Source organism: Notechis scutatus, chromosome 3 (assembly GCF_049901735.1).
Source record: "Notechis scutatus isolate UNSWTSFEM ecotype Mainland chromosome 3, rNotScu1.2, whole genome shotgun sequence".
Lineage (NCBI taxonomy): Eukaryota > Metazoa > Chordata > Lepidosauria > Squamata > Elapidae > Notechis > Notechis scutatus.
In genome coordinates, this window is record NC_142011.1 from 79229994 (window position 1) to 79249628 (window position 19635).

A 19635-nucleotide genomic window follows, 5' to 3' on the forward strand; every position below is an offset into this window, starting at 1 on the left:
TTTACCGACCTCAGAAGGGTGGAAGGCTGAATCAATCTTCAGACGGTGAGAATCAAACTGCTGACAGTATGCAGAATTACTTCATTGACCCACTGTGCCACCACAGCTCATAATATGAAGGGCTTCATGTCAGGGAAAGTAACTCTAGACATTTTAAATGTGCAAATTGAACTGCTTTGTTTGCAGATGTTCCAATCTCATTTTTGTTCCTAATGAATGGTCTAGTTAATGATTTAAGGTAGATTAAGGCTGCACTGTGGGATGATCCAAAATGCATTACATGTCACAGTTCCAAAGAAACTCCCCAACTCCATTCAGTACTCAGAGACAAAGTCCATCCAAGTAAGAATTTATTGAAGAATTCATTTTGGCACATCTAGGAAAACCCAAACCTGAAACTTCCGGGTTTTCCCTTTCCCAAGTGAAAATCAAAGATGCATCCCCTGCATCCATCAGCCCATCACATGGCCCAATCAAACATTGTTCTCTCCAAAGCCAAACCTTCACCCATTCCCATCCAGGTGCAAGATGACACGTCCTTGACTTTTGAGAAGAATGTTGTTGAGTCTAATCTACTACTCACTAAGAATTCCCCCCTCCCAAATTCCCAGACACTAATTGTGGCAGCCTCGAAGCCTCTAAGAAAATATATAGCTAATACAACTATGGCTTCCAGGGCTGACATTACAATTTGAACAGGTCTATAAGTTCTTCAGAGAATATTCAACAAATGTAAGGCCACTGTCAGGAGCCACAGAAAATAATTGAAAGTGAGAAATTATGAATTATAATCAAAGATAGAAATGTATAGAATCAGGTCATCCCAACAAACATATTGCTTAATCAAGGTTCCAGCCAAAAGGACATCTGATTAGCTTGTTTTGTCCAGGAAAATTCAGTTGTCATCTTGAAATTACTTCAGTGCCAGAATGTTGCATTATGGAATGTTGAAGACATACTCTACAAGAGACCCATTTGCTTCCAAAACTGAAAGTTTTTGGCTCTAATTATTGCAATCCATGACATCCATTGTAGAGTTGTAATTGCAGGAATGTTCCAATCTCGGATGGCAAACCTCAGATAAAGAATGTTTCCAAGCAAATACAACTCAAGCAAACAAAGTCACTAATCTATGGATAAAGGAGGATTAGAGAGGGGAAGTAAACATATGTTAGACTTTAACTAGAGATAATTAATTGTATGGATTACTGTACTAAACAGTAATGAAAGTTAAGCAGTAACCAAGTTAACCAATGATGGAGGATAACTAAAAATGTATATAAATACAAGACTATACTCCAATAAAGATCATCATGATTCAGTTGTTCATGATCAAACAACTCGACTGCGTCATTACAACAATCCATCAATAAACTCAGATTGATATGAAAAGTGTATTATTCAGTTTCCTGTTTCCCAGTTAAAGACAGGCTTTAAATAATTCCTAAGATATGTGAAATCCCTATTACTAAAGGACTTATAGCACTACAGAATGGGCTGCTAGTATATTTCCAGTTACTATTTTATCTGCCATATTGAATGTTGAAGTAAAAAAAAATGCTGATAACATAATCTTTCATTAAATTAAGACTTTTGGTGTTGTCATTATGTAGAATACACAATGAAAAATATGTAAGCAGCCTTTGGAAAGAGGCTACCTTGTAACCAGCACGCTCAAAAAGCCATTCAATTTTATTGACTTTAATGACATGCAAAGCTGTCCCTTTATGCCCTTATAGGGTCTTAGAGAAGATGTGTGTCAGTAAGAAATAGATCACATTTGCCTGCATGTTTAATTGGAAGGCAAGCATTTGTACCATTCAAGAGCAACGACAATGATTTGTGCAACACAGGGCTGCTGTGGTATGATTTTTCTGTGTTTTATTACTTTATGTATAACTGAATAATTGAAATCAGCATTCCCTCTCTTAATCTATCACATGCAAGAGCCTGTCAAGGTATGTGTTAATTACATATGAGGCTGACATTTCAAGCATATTCTCATTATTTGCAACCCAGTACTGAAAGAGAACCCTTTAGGGATTGGAAACAAAGTGGCTTTAACCATACCTTCACCAAAGACTCTACAATCCTGTGCTACAGATATTCTCTTCTATTGCCCCGAAACCCAATGCTAGAACTAGTTGTTTCAAGGGTGTCTTCTTGACAATTGTTAGTAGGGAAAAGGTGATGCGTGCTAATAAAATGGCAGCTGTGTTCCCTATGCCTTCTGGAACAACCCACAGAATATGGTCATAGATCCAGACTATAAAAATCTCATGGTACCCAAAAGGAAGGAACAAGCTACAAAAAGATATCATTTGATGCCAAAATCGCTGAGCATACACTTTAGATTCCTAAATATTCATAACTGTTACCCAGCATTTGTCTTAAAAGTTTGACAATACATCTGTTAAAGTTTCTATTGTTTCCTAAGTAGCATTTGTAGGCAACATGTTTAGTTGTGCATTTAATTTTGACTCTTCAATTTTTCAGCCTTTACCTGCTTTTTTTAATGTACTACATTGAATCCATCCCAAAACAGCTTTTCTTTCTTTTTTCTTTTGAGATTTTTAACATGAATAGAGCAAACTCTCATTTTTTATTTTATGGACGTATATTGTACATAAAACGGGGAGCAGGACCCTCAAAATTCTTATTGCGGAGCTGCTTTTTATCCAGACAATGGTTTGCACACACACAAAAAGGACGAGGACAGGAAATATTTAAGCTGACTAGACTGCCTTTAACTAAACATGGAAAGGCTTCAAACTGAGTAGAAAACTGCTAGCATATTCATTTGATTCTATCCATTCTGACCTCCAAGCCTTTGGCCCTCCAGGCAAATTACCGTAGTTTTTCATGTATAAGGCACTCCCCTTTTCTTACCCAAATTCAGAAATCAATATTTTAAACATTAAATAGAAGACATTTATTTTGCAGAGTAAGACATTCGCTTACTGGTACTGGTATTTATTTTTTTTTGTTTTCTGACATTTTTATGGGCTCAGAACATTCCGACATTACGCTCCCTGTCACATCTGGGCACTAGCTTCACGCTCTCCACAGCATCAGCTGACTTCAGTTACATGATTGGAGGAAACCATGTAACTAGCTTGTCTCTGCAATTGGAAGTTTCACAACTACCTTGTGAGGTAGTTTGCAGAGATAAGGTATTGGCAGTTTCGCAACTGCAGTTCTCCCAGCCCCCCATGTATAAGAAGCCCCTCCATTTTTAGGTAAATATTTTAGAGAAAAAGTATCATACATGGAAAAATACAGTATATAGCTGCCCTTATTACTTGTTTTCTAGTTTTCACATATTCAGGCAAGTGGCGAATAAACTTTCTGCCTTCATTGTGCTAGTGATAAATAATCCATCTGTCACTATCCCACTATTGTAGTTAAAACTGGATGACATCCCAAATGCAGGAAGCCATTGGGGCTCTCTCCGTTCCACTTACGACTTTGGATTTGCTCTTTTTGAGAATGCTTTTGAAGAAAAGCAGGTTAACTTGGATTAATAAATAAAGTTGTTTGGTAGCGTAACGGTTACTTTGGCAGTGGCACACTTTTCCCCTTCCTTCTGAAAAATGAACGCTTCCCATTAAAATCCATAGAATATTGTTTATGGTCCCTGGGACCCACTGCATCACTCAGAAGTGTATCTTATTACAAATGTGTATTATATAATATTTGAAAGGGATATGATAGTATCCTAAGGATTTTAAAATGATATTTGTACTGTCAATCATATGGTAGAAAGAAAGTACTTATTCTTGGAAACTAAATTATCTTCTTGAAGAAAGCAAGCAGCTCAACATATACACACACATACACATGCACTTGCACACACACACACACAAATAAAAGAGCCAATACAAATGCTTGCTGCCCGTTTTTTATTAGTAGTAATAATATTACAACGCTCCAGCTAGAAGCTATGGATCAGAACGGATGGTCTTGAATAATTTACCCAGAGGATTGACTTCACTTAACTAAGAGGTCTCAGCATGCCCTTACTGAAAAATAAAAATTGCACATTTCTTATCCTTCGCTTCAGTTAAAAATAGGTACATTAGGTTTCGGCGTTTATACAAGTGTCTTTAACTGTGAAACAGAAACAACATATTTAGGAGTTTACCATCTTTATTCCCCTAAGCCTTATCTTCTAATCCTAATGGCATATTGCTCCCTACAAGAGAAGGGGGGCAAAAAAACAGTAAGCTTTACATAAATAGTTCAAATCTAAAGACATTCTGCCTATAAAATAAGTTAAAATTGTAACAGGACCTGCAAGGTCATTTTTGTTGGGCAAAGCAATCCTATACTCAGATGATGCTGAGAATGGAGACTTGGAGACATTTGACCAGTAGAATAGTCCCTGTAAGTTGTCCACTGACCTATAATGTGGAGGAGTATAAATTAGGGTTAGGACGTTCAAAGAACCCTGGCCACATTCTCACAACCTTTTTCTTATACTTTCCCTTCTTTTAAATCCCTTTGTTTGGGGTCTGTGGGTTTTTCCTTGAGACATTGGCTTCTCTGTGGAGATGTTCCCAATTCTTTTGGCTATCAATGCAGTATTCCCATTCATTGTATTGCTTTGGAGCCTTGAAATATCCCTTTTGGTAATCTGGCAGCCAACCAGTCCTTCCCATTCCTTGCCCCTGTTTTACCTGGGGTAAATGGGGAATGAACCACAGAATTGTAGTTTGTAGTCTAGGTTTTTTTTCCTCCTTTACTTCTCTGAATGAAGGACTCTGCCCTGCCATCTCATCACAGAGACAAAGTTGATTGTTTGATAGTCTGTTTAATGATGTCTCAAAGCAAAATGCCAGTTAGGATTTGGGGAAGAGAAATGTGGGCCATCTGCTTTATGAGTATTTCATAAAGGGCTGCTTCTACATAATGCTCCTTTCTTCTTGTTCCTCAACATTCAGGATTCTGCCCTCTGAAATGTGTGCAACGTGAGATCAAATATAGACCCCAAGTTACGCATTCTTTCATCAGATCGGTGATTAACCTATTGATTGTGGCTTGATAACACACTGATAATTTGCTATAATTGGGTTGTGAGCCACAATATGTCCCAGAAATAGGCAACATAGGCAAGACAACTGATGCACTCATGGATTTCCCCCCTCCCATTAAGTTCAATGGGAGAGGACATAACAGATCTGGACCTAGAGAAAAACCGCACCTTCTGTGGGAACATGGTCACAGATTGTACTAGTATGGGATGTGACCAAAGTTGGCTCTCCTCTGTTCAACTCCTATCTCTGCTACGCTCTACCCTTTCTGTAAAGGTATCTTCATTAAGAGAACACCTCTGCCTGCAGAGAGCTCTATAGCACAAGAGTTAATATTGCAACATAACTGGTATTTCACCAGATGGCAGAGCTTCCACTAAAGTCTACAGCCCCTCAGCTGAGAGATCTCCAGTATAGGATTGTGCCCTCTGTGCCTCTGCAGCAAAAGTATCATTTTAGTACAAATGTATTTAGTCATCTAGCAAATGTGGACATTCACGTACCTCTGTAAACAGTTTAATAAGGTTTATTATATTTCTGAGAAATGTTATGTGTTTACAGCAGATTTTTGAGCTACATCTTATATATGGTAATAAATATATAACAATATCTATGTTCAGTTCCGTCACACATTTGTACTTGAGGAGAAAAATAAAGCGAATTGCCCATTAATATAACGTTCCTTTTAGTTTCAGGAATGGTCATATTTAGATGTAAACAAAACCGAGCGAGTCATTCCAGATGAGCTACACCCAAAACCGGTGGAGGGTTTCATGATGAATTGCAACGGTCCTGGTAGTAAATACCTAGAAAGGGGTTTAAGAGACGAAGGCAAAAGAATTTAACAGATGTCTTCAATTCAACTAAACAAGTATTCATTAATAAATAATCTATAAGAGGGACATACACTTATGCAATTCAATCATAATATGACCAATCAAGTATCAGTATAATAGTCAGTCAGTCAGTCAGTCAGTTTACTTTATTGATTAGCCCTTGGACCATATCAAAGAGCAGAGTTCCAAACACAAATTATTACTAAAATCTGATAAAAACTGTTTAAAATGGAATTTAATAAAATACAATTTAAAATGAAATTGGAATAAAATATGATTTAAAATGAAATTGAAATAAAATATGACTTAAAATAAAATTGGATTAAAATGCAATAATTTAATATATAAATAAAATATGATAAAATTATATTTCAGTATCACCCCTACAATCTACCCCAATCATGCTTACTGTTAAAAAATATTGCCCTTTTACATAAATTATGTACTTTGGAAATGCTTCCCAAATTGGGTAGTTTCAACATTAAAATTTGATAAAGAAATATAATATTTGAAAGTACATCAAACAATCCTTTTTCTTTGAAATGAATTCAGATATATTATCTCCATATATTATCTGGGATTCATGTTTCTCCCTGGTGCTCAGGCCAGAAATTATGATTTCTGTGGAAAATATATATTTGTAATGCTTAGCACATTATCATCACACTTCATGTATTCAGTGTGGTACTACCATTTACATACACACTTACTGGAAACATCTAATCATAATACTTCTTTTTCCCATCCATCACATGCCTCTAAAACTTTTAAGATTTACAAGCAAGTAAAACACGAGCCATTTAAGAATAAAAGCCTTCCGACCTCAACAACTTTTCTATTCTATTGTTCCTCATATTTCTTTAAAAAGGACAAGCATATTCAGTGTGGTCTTTATGCTGCCTATCCCAAATTATGACAGGGTCACTGTGAGGGAGGACATAGAATTAAGAGGTAAATCATTTTGTATTGCTTTGTGAATATATTATTGCCTGAATAAACTCTGACCCCCAAAACATCAATACCAAATTTTGCTGTATTAGACTAAACCATATCATTACTTAATGAAATTGTGATACAGCCACCACCTCATTATCATGATTTTAGCAAATCGCTAATTCACCATTCATCAGTGACTCTCTGATTTATATACTTAAATCGCTGGCAACACCAGCAGAAACAGAACTTGAATAAAAACCTAGAAACAATCATCATAAATTGTCTAATAATCGCCCTTTAATTTATTTTCCATTACTGACGCTATATAATTACTTGCAGATATTAGATGCTCTAAAAATGTATAAAAACAACACCTACCCTAAGTGGAAGCTACGTTAAAAGTAATGGATTATGCTAGAACTAGTGCACATAATAGAGCACACTATTTAGAAAACGTTACATCATGTGATGATGAATTCTAAGCACCGTGCTGTAAGAGTCACAATGATTAAATGCCATGAGAGCATATGCTAAAGCCAGGTTGTAGAAATGAAAGGCTTTCCGTGAAAGAGCTGCAAACAAAGACCTATTTTAGCGGAACGGTGCCTATATTTCAGGTTCCTTTCCTCCCGGATCAAATCCAATGGTGTGTGTAAAATGGCAGAATTCATGCCCTAAGGCTGCATACAAAGATCCTTAAATATGTTCACAGTAGAAAGGATACGTTAATTACAAGTTTTGAAGGTTCAGGGGGGAAATTAATTAATTAATTAATTAAAGCAGTGGGGAAAGCAGCTTTTTGTGAAGGGCAAGGGAAGAGAGGGAGAAGGAGTGGAGTATTTTAAAGACACTTCTTAATAGTGATAAAAGTCTTTACTATGGCATTTTATCACTCAGAAATGAAGAGGAGAAATTCCGGGACATTTTGACAGGCAATAGTGGTTAAGTCAACTGTGTAGTGGCATTTACAGGACTTAATGTGAATATGCAAGCTATACTCAAATAATTCTCTGCAATGTAAATCAGGAAAAGCACGAAAGATTTTTGATCAAAGTAGATTAATGTTAGATCATCAATGAACAAAGATAAAATATTAGCTATGTGTTGTTTGTTTTGTTTATTTTGGAGCAACTCACTGTTCTGCCAAATGCTTTTTACATTTGGCTTTAAGTTACATGACACAAGTGACTGAGTACCTAATACACAGTTATTGCAAAGAACTGGACATTGTCAGCTATTGCTTTAAAGAATTCTAGAGTCTTTAAAACACTCTCTACTAAGCAAATATATGTAACTTACAGAAATCAAAAATGGCCATTAATAAAGGTATTAGAAATGCCTCCTTAAAGCCTTCATGCTTCTAAATTAACAAACCAAGAGTGCTAAATATATTCTCCACTTCAGCACTTTTAAAATAAAATTAAAAAATCCCTGGCTCAATGACAGATTAAACTTCCATTCAGTTTAGAAGAATTAATTCCATATAGATACTATTCTATGTATGCCGCACAGTGGCTCAGTGGTTAAGACACAAGGCTTGTCAGCTGGAAAGCTTGCAGCCCAGATTCGAGACCCAAGCACCACACAATGGGGTGAGTTCCCGTCCTTATCCTAACTCCTGCCAACCTAGCAGTTTGAAATGTGGGTAGATAAATAGGTACCACTTCAGTGGGAAGGGTAACAGCAAACCATGACATCATGCTGGCCACATGACCGCAGAAGTGTCTTTGGACAGTGTTAGCTCAATGTCCTTGAAACAGAGATGAGCATTACCACCTATAGTTGGCAACAACTAATGAAGTAAAATCCACAGGAACTCCTTATCTTACCTTACTATTCCATATATGTTCTGCCCCTCCAAAGAAGCATCTATTAAATATATGTATAGTTAATCCTCAACTTAAGACCATTTTAGCGACCATCTTAGTTATGAAGATGCTGGAAATTATCCAGTCCTCACACTTACAACTGAGTTGCGCACCTACGACTGCTGCACATCCACAGAGTCATGTGATCAAGGCACTTGTCAATGGGCATGTATTTATATGGGTTGCACCATCTAGGGATCTCATGATGACCTTTTGTAACTTTCCTAGCTGGCTTCCAATAAGCAAAGTCAACGGGGAAGCTGAAATTGTTTGACCGCTGCATGATTCACTTAACAACCATAGTGATTCACTTAACAAACACAACAAAAAACATAAATTTTTTTTGCACAACTCACTTAATGACTGCTTTGCTTTAGAGCACAAGTTTCAGGCCCAACAATGGCTTTAAGTCAAGGACTACTTGTAATGCATTACTCTACAGGTTCTGCCCAGAAGCTGCAGCTATTGATTTCTTCTAGATAAAGAATAATCACTTGCAAAATTAAGTTTGCCTTTGCTAATGTGTCAAATGCATTGGAATAGTCCAAATAGAAAGCCTTTGTTCACAGTTATCCATCCAAACAGTCAACTCCTGTTTGGATTATTGCAATGTACTCTACATGGGGCTTAAAGACCATCAAAAGTTGCAACTGATGCCGAATGCAGCAGCATTCAGTGCCACCACCACCCCTCCAACTTTTGGACACCAGGGACCAGTTCCGTGGAAGGAGGATTTTCTGTGGACCGAAGGAGGCGTGGTTTGCAAGCTGCCTGCATCCCACAGATGGGGCTTCTTTACTTGTTTGCGTGGCCCAGTTTCTGGCATGCCGTGACCCGATACTGGTCCACAGACCGGGGCTGGGGGCCCCTACCCTATGGTATACCCAAGTAACACCACTGCTGCATGAATTGTGCTGGCTTTCAATTGCTTTCTGGGTGTAGTGCAAGTGTGATTAAAACCCTACATGACACAGAGCCAGATTACTTGTAGGACCGCCTCTCTCTCTAAGGGTTTCTGCCTAGATTAAATTGGGGGAAAGTTCCAGGTCTTCTCCCTTAAATGTTGCCATCGGATGAAAATCTCAGAGGCATGCCTTCTCAGTGGCTGCCCCAATACTCTGTAACACTTCCCACCAGAGTTCAGAGGAATTGCTACCTTTTCAGCCTTCTGGGATATGCGAAGGCCCGGTTGTTCCCCCAAGCACCGGGCTAGAAGTGGGGGTTAAACTGTGAAGTTGTCCAATCTGGCACCTGGGAGGAAATGTATGCTTTTAATTATGGGTTGTTGTGAACTGCCTAGAATCTTTGTATGAAATAGACGCCAATTTAAATCCTGTAAGTAAATAAAAATGGATTTCAATTGGACTAATTAAGGAGTAGGGGGGAAAGGCTGTCCTAGAAAACATGTATCCAGCCAGGAAAGTTGGAGGACAATTCCTGAGAAAAGGATTTGAAGTCTTCTTTATTAAATTACTTTCAGTTTAGACAGGATAGGAGAATAAAATAGAAAAAGATAACAACTGCATTGCAGAGAAGAAATCTATACTATTTTTTTTCCAAAAGGCAATCATCTGAGGATAGCAATTGTTATGATGCATTAACTACATCCCTGATTAAAAATTATAATTATAGGTAGTTCTTAATTAATGACTGCCTTTTAAAATAACTGTTCAAAGTTACAACAGTGCTGAAAAAGTAGCTTTATGGCTGGTCCTCGAACTTCTGAGTGTTGCAATGTTCCGCAATTACATGACTGCCATTGGCCAACTTCACATCCGGCTTCCAACAAGCAACACCAATGGAGAAGCCAGCAATAAGTTGCCATTTGTGGTCACTGGGTGTTGCACTTCATGATTGTGGATGATTTGCTGTGGAACTGATGTGGTAAGTTTGGCGTGGTCATGTAATGTTTCACTTAACAACCATATTGCTTAGAACAGAGTTGCTGGTCCCAACTGCAGTCATTAAGTGAGGACAACTTGTAATATAAGGAGCAGCATTTTGACAAAATCTTCCTAAGCTTTAAATGCTCTCTACAGCTTGTCACAGATGTATCAATAGTCTTTGTTTCAAGAGTCAAGATGTTAAAGCATTTTATGTATAACCCAACTTTCTCTGATGTGGCAAGTCAGTATGACGTGAAAGCAAATGCAGTGTGTCATGAGAACCAGAAAGATCCAGGTTCAAGTTTACTCTCAGCCATGGAAACTCCCTGGGAGTTTTAACCTACTTGGTTGGAATTGCTATTGGGAGGATAAAATAAAGGGAGATTCTGTGTAGCTACTCACAACTCCTAGAGAAAAGGTAGACCTATTAAATCTAAACAAATAAATAAATGGTGCCTTCCAGACATGTTGGACTACAACCCTACCTTATAACAGCTCTCTAGCTTCTCAGGCAAGGATTGTTTCCAGCCTTGCTACTAAGGTCTTCTTAACTGAAGATGTTGGCCCTGAATTATGTTGCTTCTCAGCAGTACGGTTCATCGTGGAGATGTTTCCCCATCAATATCTGGTTCTGATTATTTCAAATTACTCAACCTGAGGTGGTAATTTTCTTTGGAACCATGTTGTGTATGGAAAAGGAGACAGAAAAAAAAAAAAGAATTCAAAGGATTTGAATCTTCCCATATCTTATTTGAAAAGCAGATTTGATTAGGGCATTAAGAAGACTCTGTACTTTCCTTGAAGGAAACAAGAAGAAGAAGGTTCCTGATGATAATTTAATATGAGCTTTGAATTGAAGAGTATACAGTTTCAGTTCTTTCCAAAGGAAATACTGATGAACAAATGTCTGATGGTTAATTGTTGGAAAGAAATTACACATTCAGAACTGGAAATTAAAGACTGGAGCATTTCCAAGAAAGGCCAGTTATAAGAGGGAAAAAAGAAGAAGTCAGGGTGGATCTTTAAAGGGAGTAGAGATTTACTGCAAATTTTATGCAACATCGTAGAGTTCTCAGCCCTACAGACACCTGCCAGCAATCATCATCCTCTTTCTCAAAGTTGTCAAAAAGGCTGAAGCTTCCTTTTTTTTCTGACAAAGGCAACTGCATAACTATTGTGCATTAGAATTAGTACATTAAAAAGATAGGACAAACATTCCGAATTTGAACTGTGTTCAATTTAAAATGCCCTTTTAAACGTTAAACAGGCTAACGGCCCACACTGGTATATTAAACAGGCGAATTCAGAGATTTCTGGAATGATTTTGGGTTCAAAAGAGTTGGATTCAGAACACTTTTGCATATGTCTATTACATGACATTCACATCTTGCCTTTCTACTAGAAGTTCAAATGGGTTAACATGGTGTCTCACTTCTTTTTATCTACTATAAGCCTGTCAAACTGAAGAGCTGAGGGAAAGAACACCTGACTCAAAATTCTTAGTCAGAGAAAGACTTGAACCTGGATTTTTCCGATACAGTATTGCCATTTTTATTAGACTATTACCATATTTTTTAAAAAAAGTTATGCAGAGACCAACATCTGGAAATGTATGGCTCAGTGGCTAAGACGTTGAGCTTGAGACATAACCACAGAGACGTCTTCGGACAATGCTGGCTCTTTGGCTTTGTAATGGAGATGAGCATGACCCCTAGAGCAGGAAATGACTAGCACGTATGTGCGAAGGGAACCTTTACCGTGTGTGTGTGTGTGTGTGTGTGTGTGTGTGTGTGTGTGTGTGTGTGTTTTCCAACATAATAGCATAAGGCAGGCAGGATCACTAACATGTTGAATTTTGGGGATTTACCGCAGGCTTTTACCACAACTAAAATTATTTCGGAATGAAGTAACGCAGCATCAGAGCTGTGGGGTATTTCTATATAATGGCTATGTTGAAGGTGTACCACATCCTGATTACTATGGTCCTATGGTAAGGAAATTCTATAGGCCAGGAGTCGCCAAACTTTTGGACCTCAGGGACCACCAAACTCATAATTTTAGATCCCAGGGACCACTAATCGGTTCTGTGGGCGTGGCCTAATTTTTGGGTGTGGCTTGGTGGTCATGTGACTGGCTGGGCATGGCTTGTATGTAAATATTATAAATAGTTATATAAATATTGAATTTTTTATAAAAAAAGAGAAACTTTTACCCAAAATCAGGCAAAGGAGGCAGGCAAATTGAGTTGCTCACAGAATCACAGATTCATTCAGAGATCTATCTATCTGCCATTGGCTAGCTCAGTCTGTCACATAAAATTTGCTTGCAAGCAAACTCATAAAATTTGCTAGCAAGCAAACTCACAAAATTAACTCACAACACACCATGCATGTAAATATTGATATTTTTTTTTATAAAAAAGAGCAACTTTTACACAAAATCAGGCAAAGCAGGCAGATTGAGTTGCTCACAGAATCATTCAGTGGTCTATCTATCTGCCATCGGCTAGCTCAGTCTCAAATTTGCTTGCCGTGAGTCTGCACTGAATTTGCTTGCAAGCAAACCTTCAGTCCTAAGGGAGGTTTGGCTGTGCTGAGCCGAAGATCTAAAGACTAGCTAGAAAGCAAGAAATCCAACCATTTCCTGCTTCCTAGCTAATTTAAATCTCCCGGCACAGCAGAACAGATGATGGTCCAAAAAAGGAAAAATAGCAATTTAGCAGGCAAGTTTGTCAGGTAAGGTGAGTGGGGGGGAGGGTTCCTGCGGGCCATGTGGGTGGCGCAGGCACTTGTGTTTCTGCGCAGCCTGGATTAATTGCTTTGGGGGGGGTGCTCTGGGGGTGAGATTTCTCTGCGGCCCACCAAATTTTTCTTACGGCCCACTAGTGGGCCGTGGCCCACCGGTTGATGACCGCTGCTATAGGCAATTTATATTGGGTTTATATTTCTAAAAAAATAATACCTATGCTTAATTTTGGTCCTTTTTGAAAGTCTGTTGAATAAAAATAACATTCTATCTAGCCTAGAATCAGTTCTAATAATGGTACATTCGATGCTTTGGGGAAAATCCTTTTGATTTCTTGTAAGTAGCATGGGTTATTTGGAGTTCAAAGTTTATCATAATAGTCTTGTAATTCTCAACTACTCAATATACAGCAGGGGTAGGTATGGCCTATAAGTTCTCAATCATTATGAGCAATAGCCAAGTATCAGTCCAGAAATAAATGAAAGGGTATACCACAGCTGGATTATTAAAACCAATGGCTATTACTACAATGTATAGCAGCAAATTCTATAAGTTAAGTCAGAATCACAGCAGATAAAGCCCTTGATTGTTGTTGCTGCTCTTAAATTTGCCCAAATAATCATTTAACAGAATAAAAAAATGACTTTGGGTTGTGATGCCGATATTGTCTTCTGAGCATTAGACGATTATAATAAAATTTTAGCCTAAGGATCCATTTTGTAAAGTTTATTGTTCTTTTAGAAGTTCAGTATGACCTTACATCTCTTTGACTGAGTCCCAGATATCAATATCCATATGCTGATCAATCAACCAAGATGTCTTCAGCATAGAACCCAAAAGTGTTCTACTTTCTAAAACATTCAAAACTGAATTGGGAAGCTGATGGAAAAATTATTCTGAACACTATTAACTAGTTGAAGAAATCGTTGTAAAACTGTTCCAGATCATTCACTGCAAATAACAGCTTTTTAAAAATTAGCTCAAAATTGGGAGAAGTTCTAATAGATCTCTTCTCCTACTTATTAAAAAGACCACCAAAAAGGATTGGTAGAGATGTTCATCCATGCTACACCAATCTATTCCAGCTTGGGATTTCATTTTCATTATATTATCATGCACCAACTTGGTGCCCCTCAGAAAACAAAGGGGAGAAAATGACTGTCCCTGCACTAAAATGTATACGCAGCAATCGGAAGCTACAAATTACGTATATAAGAATTCGGCGGGGGGGGGGGTGGTTGGGGGGGGACTCCTTCCATTCAGTGGTGTCCAATAATGGGAGATTGCTTGGAGAAATCCCTGTAATTTCCTTGGGCAAGGTTTTCCAAAGTGGCTTGCCACTGCCTCCTTCCTAGGGCTGAGAGAAAGACATTGGCCCAAGTTCACCCAGCTGGCTTTGTGATTAAGGCAGGCAGAACTGAACTCACAACTTCCCAGTTTCTAGCCTGATGCCTTAATCACTGCACCAAACTGGCTCTCATAAGAATCATTTTAAACACATGTAAACTGCTGGATTTGGAGTTACTACACTGGAATGAAACATTAAAAGTTAAATTTTCAATTTAAAGTTTAGTTATCAACAGATTCTGCCACAAAATCCAACAATATGGAAGCCTAATCACACCCTTGCATCCCCTACATTGTTTTTAACATCAGACCACAAAATGTCAAATATCAGCATCATACATACCTGGTGTCATCCCAATCAGAATTCATTCCAGAGATGGTCCCTCTAACATCAGACGAGTATTTGTAAACCACTAGCAGGCACTGTTTACAAAGTTCAACGATTCGTTGGCAACACTGGAGTTGATCGGCAGTCACAGCTTCTGTGCTTTTACTGAATATTGTCTCCCAAGAGCTCCTGTTGGCATGGAAACAGACATGACCTCATGCTTTCCACCACAAATGACAATCTGAAATCTTTACGTGAGAAATTTAGCTACAGAAAAGGAAGTGAATTAATGTATGACCTTGTTAGTTTACAGTAAAGAGCTGGTACTGTTTCACCCACAGTTGGTGGGAAATAGGAAAATACAAATTAATAATTCAGCCTTTGTATTTCAAAGGCCTCACTAGTCAGTTTCTATGGCAAAACTGTTGTTGAGGAGAACAGAGTTTTAGGATGGGGATTGTATTCTGCTTTATTCCCAGCAACTATGGCCTTGAAATCCAGCATCATTGTCATTTTGCTCTGGAAGGAGCAAAAAGTAATTCAGGAGACACTAGCTCGATACCCAGGCTTCTCTACAAAACTATGTGGTCAGGCTTAGTATTTGGGGAGGAAAAGAAGGGAAAAAAATTCTGCCTCTGCCTACCACCATCCATTGGTATTTATCTGGCTAGCATCCTGTCAGTGTGTAAGAGAGTTGAGGGCTGTTTGGAAACTGAAACAGTATTTGCTGTGTGAGCAAAAAGGAGACAGCAAGGAGACTGGGTGTGGCTTAGCTCAACTGTTCTGTACTAAAGCTGGTTACTGCTGTGAAACTAAAACTGAAACTGAAACTCCTCTCCTCTGCTTGTGTTTTGCATTTGGAACAGATTTCTTTTCATGTGGGGAACAGTAGAACGCCTTAGCATCAGAGCATGTTAAAAATAATATAGGATATACTAATGTTCTGATGGTCATTTTGAAAAATCCTTTCTTAGTGAGCACCTAGAAGCCAAGAAGATCATATGTGCCAAATTTCAAGTTTGTAGGCTTTACAGTTTTGGAGATTTTGTGATGATGTGTGAGTGGTATTTCACTTTTATATATATAGAAGATAGGAGCTACTTCTGCTTTTGACTCCAGAGCAGCTTTCTACCTTCTAGATCTGATCAACTTCAGCTCTGATCATCTCTTGCCAGGATGACTGTTGCCTATGGACCACCAGATGATTAGTGAACACGAGAGCTGAGCAAGCAACCAAAGTAGCAAAAAGTCTGTGCATGTGTTTGTGTAAAAATTTTAATTCAAATCATTACTTCCCCAAAAAGCATGCCTATGATTTTAAGCAATTCTGTCTTGATTAAAAAGTCCTGCACCCATAACCTTTCCAACACTCAGAATATAAAATATGAAAGCAGAGAAATGAATATTTTTGAGAAAGTTTAAATGTCAACATTATTACTCAATTATCTATGAGGAAAATAAATCTACAGCAGTCACAAAAGAGAAGGAGCCTTGTTTTTATTCAAGAAAAACAATTTCTGTGTCTGTCTTTTGTGAGTGTGTATACTCTTACCCTGAATTACAGAAACAGTTCCACAGCCCTTGGCCATGGCTCCAGAGCAGGCGATTAAACACACGGTTAAAAAGTCGGTACAAATGTAAACATTCCACATCTGAAACTCTCCAGATATGCTTCAGGACAGAGCGAATACTGACTTTCACAATGTCTAAAACCTACAAAAAAAGATTACATCGACAAAATAAATAAATAAAAGTTATGGAACAGTTTAGAAAGCAATTTGAAAATTATCTTGCAGGTTCTAGGATGGATTAATTTTTTTAAAAATACACATTTAGAACTTCATTTGTTGCACATTACATCAAATATATGCAATCAAAAACATGTTATTTATTTATTTATTACATTCAGACGCTGTCCAAGGTGACTCCAAACAATTATAAATTATTTATTAGGCATAAGTCAATTCCTACCACTACAACCACAAGAAAAGGAAATATAAAAGGAAAGGATGAGGCAACTTCTAGAAACGTAAGGATTTTTTTTAATTGACCTTCTCTTTTATAAACCAGAACTATTTTCAGAGGTATAAAACAACTGCTATTAGGAGGTATAAAACAACTGCTTCCAGAGTTACAAAATTTGACTCCATTTACCATGATTGTCGAGCTGTAGCATTTTCTGATAAAGGTCGAATTCAAAGGAAACTTGTTTTTCCCATTTGCAACCCAAGCCAACTAAACACAGTATTGATTGGCTATAAATCTTTGATGTCATGAGATGACCTCCGGAACAGTGTTTCAGTGATCATGATAATGACAATGAAGAGGTTTTTGAATCAGTACATCAGTGCCTCAAACTGAGAAAAAGTCTGCCTGACATGTACAAAAGGGGAACAAATTCAAGTGATCTAATTTCAGTGTCCTGATTAATAAGTTTTCATGCCACTGGTATTCCAAGCATAAGCAAATGCTGAATTCAACCTGCTAAAAAAAAAGACAGTCTCTAACATTTCTGCACTTCAATATTCATTCTTGATTTCCTATAAGGCTAATACTATTTGTAGATTCTATTTTTCTACCTAAAATCATATCCAATGTGATGATCCAGGGCGTGGCACAAAGGCAACATAGTCACATAAGCAAGAAAAGTCCCTTTAATACCTCCAATTTTGCCCCCAATGTCCAGTTACCTTTGACTGGAGAAAAAACTCTCCCAAAAACAGTCTTTAAATGAAGGAAATTCAGTGCAAAAACAAAGTACATATAAACTGTAAATAAAAATCCACACAAACCACGCTGCAGCAATTAACTGGACAGACAAGAATAAGAAATTGCAGACTTCAAAGGCCAACAAAACACACACACACTTGGGAAGACACCAGGAACCCAGATAAGCCTCGACCACAAAAGATAACTCACAATTTGCTTCCCGTGAGTTACTGTGCACAAACTCTCTTTTTAAACACTATGTTCCTAGCTGCAGCTAATGAAGGGAATCGGGGCCCTTTCCTCCCCCGTAAGCCATGCAACTCACATTGTTAGTCTATTTGAAGTATTTCTTTTCTTTCTTTCTCTCTTTTTTTGATGGATATGTACTGTACTTTACCATTCAGTAATGTAATATATGAAGGACTGATTTCTGTAATTAAATGACATAGGACAGGCCTATTAAAGGCCTATTAAAGTAAATGTGGCCACTTAGATGCAGACCTCACTGCTGGAGATATATACAAAGCTTTCGAAGAGAAATCAAAACTGGCCACATGAAACCAAGTCCTTCTACTTTAGAACAGTAATGACCTTATTTCAATTCCTTTCAGCATTGACTAGATGTCATAGACCCACGTCTTGCTGCAATTAACATATCAATTTCGATTTTCTGTAAATGAATGTTAAGAGATTCATAGACTTTATACTGGACCAACATATTCCATTCAACATCAAATGTAGAACTTTAAATATAAGAACATTGCAGAAACTATTTTGTGGTTTTAAGGCTAATTGACAATGAATTAAAATAAAGGCTGGATTTAAAGAAAAAATATTTAAGGATTCCTGGACTAGAAACTCTGCCCAAAGCAATATAGACAGAAGGGTGGACATACCAGGGTGTACAAATGCCTGGAAATCACAGGTAATTTTATACACAATGCAGCAGAACAGAATTTAGACTTAGACTTACAGGGACAAAAAAACAATTTTCTATTTGCAGAGATGTTTTGTGTTGCATATAGTGACTGCAGGGTTTTGCAGACATGTTCATATTCTGTAAGAACTGCAAAACCTCAAATAGCTCTACCACTAATCTATTGACAGCATGTTCCAAAAATATACCCTTCTTTGAACTCGCCAAGTCAAGATAATATGATCATAACAATTATGGTCACAAATCTAATACAATGGAAGCAGATTCAAAAGCAAGTTTCTATACCAGCCCTCCCACGATATGGCTACCAAAAACCCTTCTATCTTATGTGTCCTGTACCTTTTGTACAGCAGAGCAGATCTAGCCACAGACACAACTTTTCCATTAACTTAATCCTTAAGTAGATATATACCAAAATATTGGTTTGTATTTCTGATTTGTCAAAATTCCAATATATTGTCTTTAACTGATATCTTGCAAATATATATATTTTATACCGCCACTTTCTCTTTGTTTTTTCTTCCTTTTTTTAAGCACCTGTCCTTGCTCCTATAAAAAGCATTGTTTTTTTCAATGGGGTCACAGTGTGTACTCACACACATTAAACTGCAATGTCAGTGTCAAAGCTAATCTTAAAAACAAGATTAGGTTTAAATACAGAGAAGCCTACAGAACCGTCTCCTTGCCAAAAGAAGTTAGGAAGCTAATTGTACCTCAGATAATATTCATTCTTCCGGTATCAGGCATATTTTCTCCAAAAGAACGCACTTTCTACATGATGATCTAGTATGTCATCCTGACCTAACCAGTGTATTGAAATTTCACTTAAATCAGTAGAAGAAAACTGGTGAGATATGATGATGTTTTTAATGGGGTCTCCTTTAACCACCTACAGGAAAATACAAGTTGGGATGGCTTCAAGCCTGGGAACAATTGACTAGTAAGCACAATTGTGGGCACGACAAGGTAAGGAAAAATGAAACAGCACAAATATTTCTTATTTTTGACAC

General features: G+C 37.6%; 1 protein-coding gene across 3 annotated transcripts in view; it reads right to left on the bottom strand.

Moving 5' to 3' along the window:
* Positions 1-3883: 3883 nt before the first annotated feature.
* Positions 3884-19635, bottom strand: part of TTLL7 (tubulin tyrosine ligase like 7) — an 80714-nt gene continuing 64962 nt past the window's right edge. For 2 of the 3 annotated variants that reach the window (XM_087960536.1, XM_026678451.2), the window contains exons 19-21: positions 16532-16692; positions 14995-15168; positions 3884-5839 (exon numbers count right to left, since the gene is read on the bottom strand). In XM_087960536.1, coding sequence (XP_087816662.1) covers positions 5725-5839; positions 14995-15168; positions 16532-16692 — 450 coding nt within the window. In that variant the 3' untranslated portion in view covers positions 3884-5724. Of the gene's footprint in view, positions 5840-11044; positions 11230-14994; positions 15169-16531; positions 16693-19635 lie in introns of all 3 variants that reach the window. The other variant, XR_015748621.1, reaches the window with a different exon arrangement.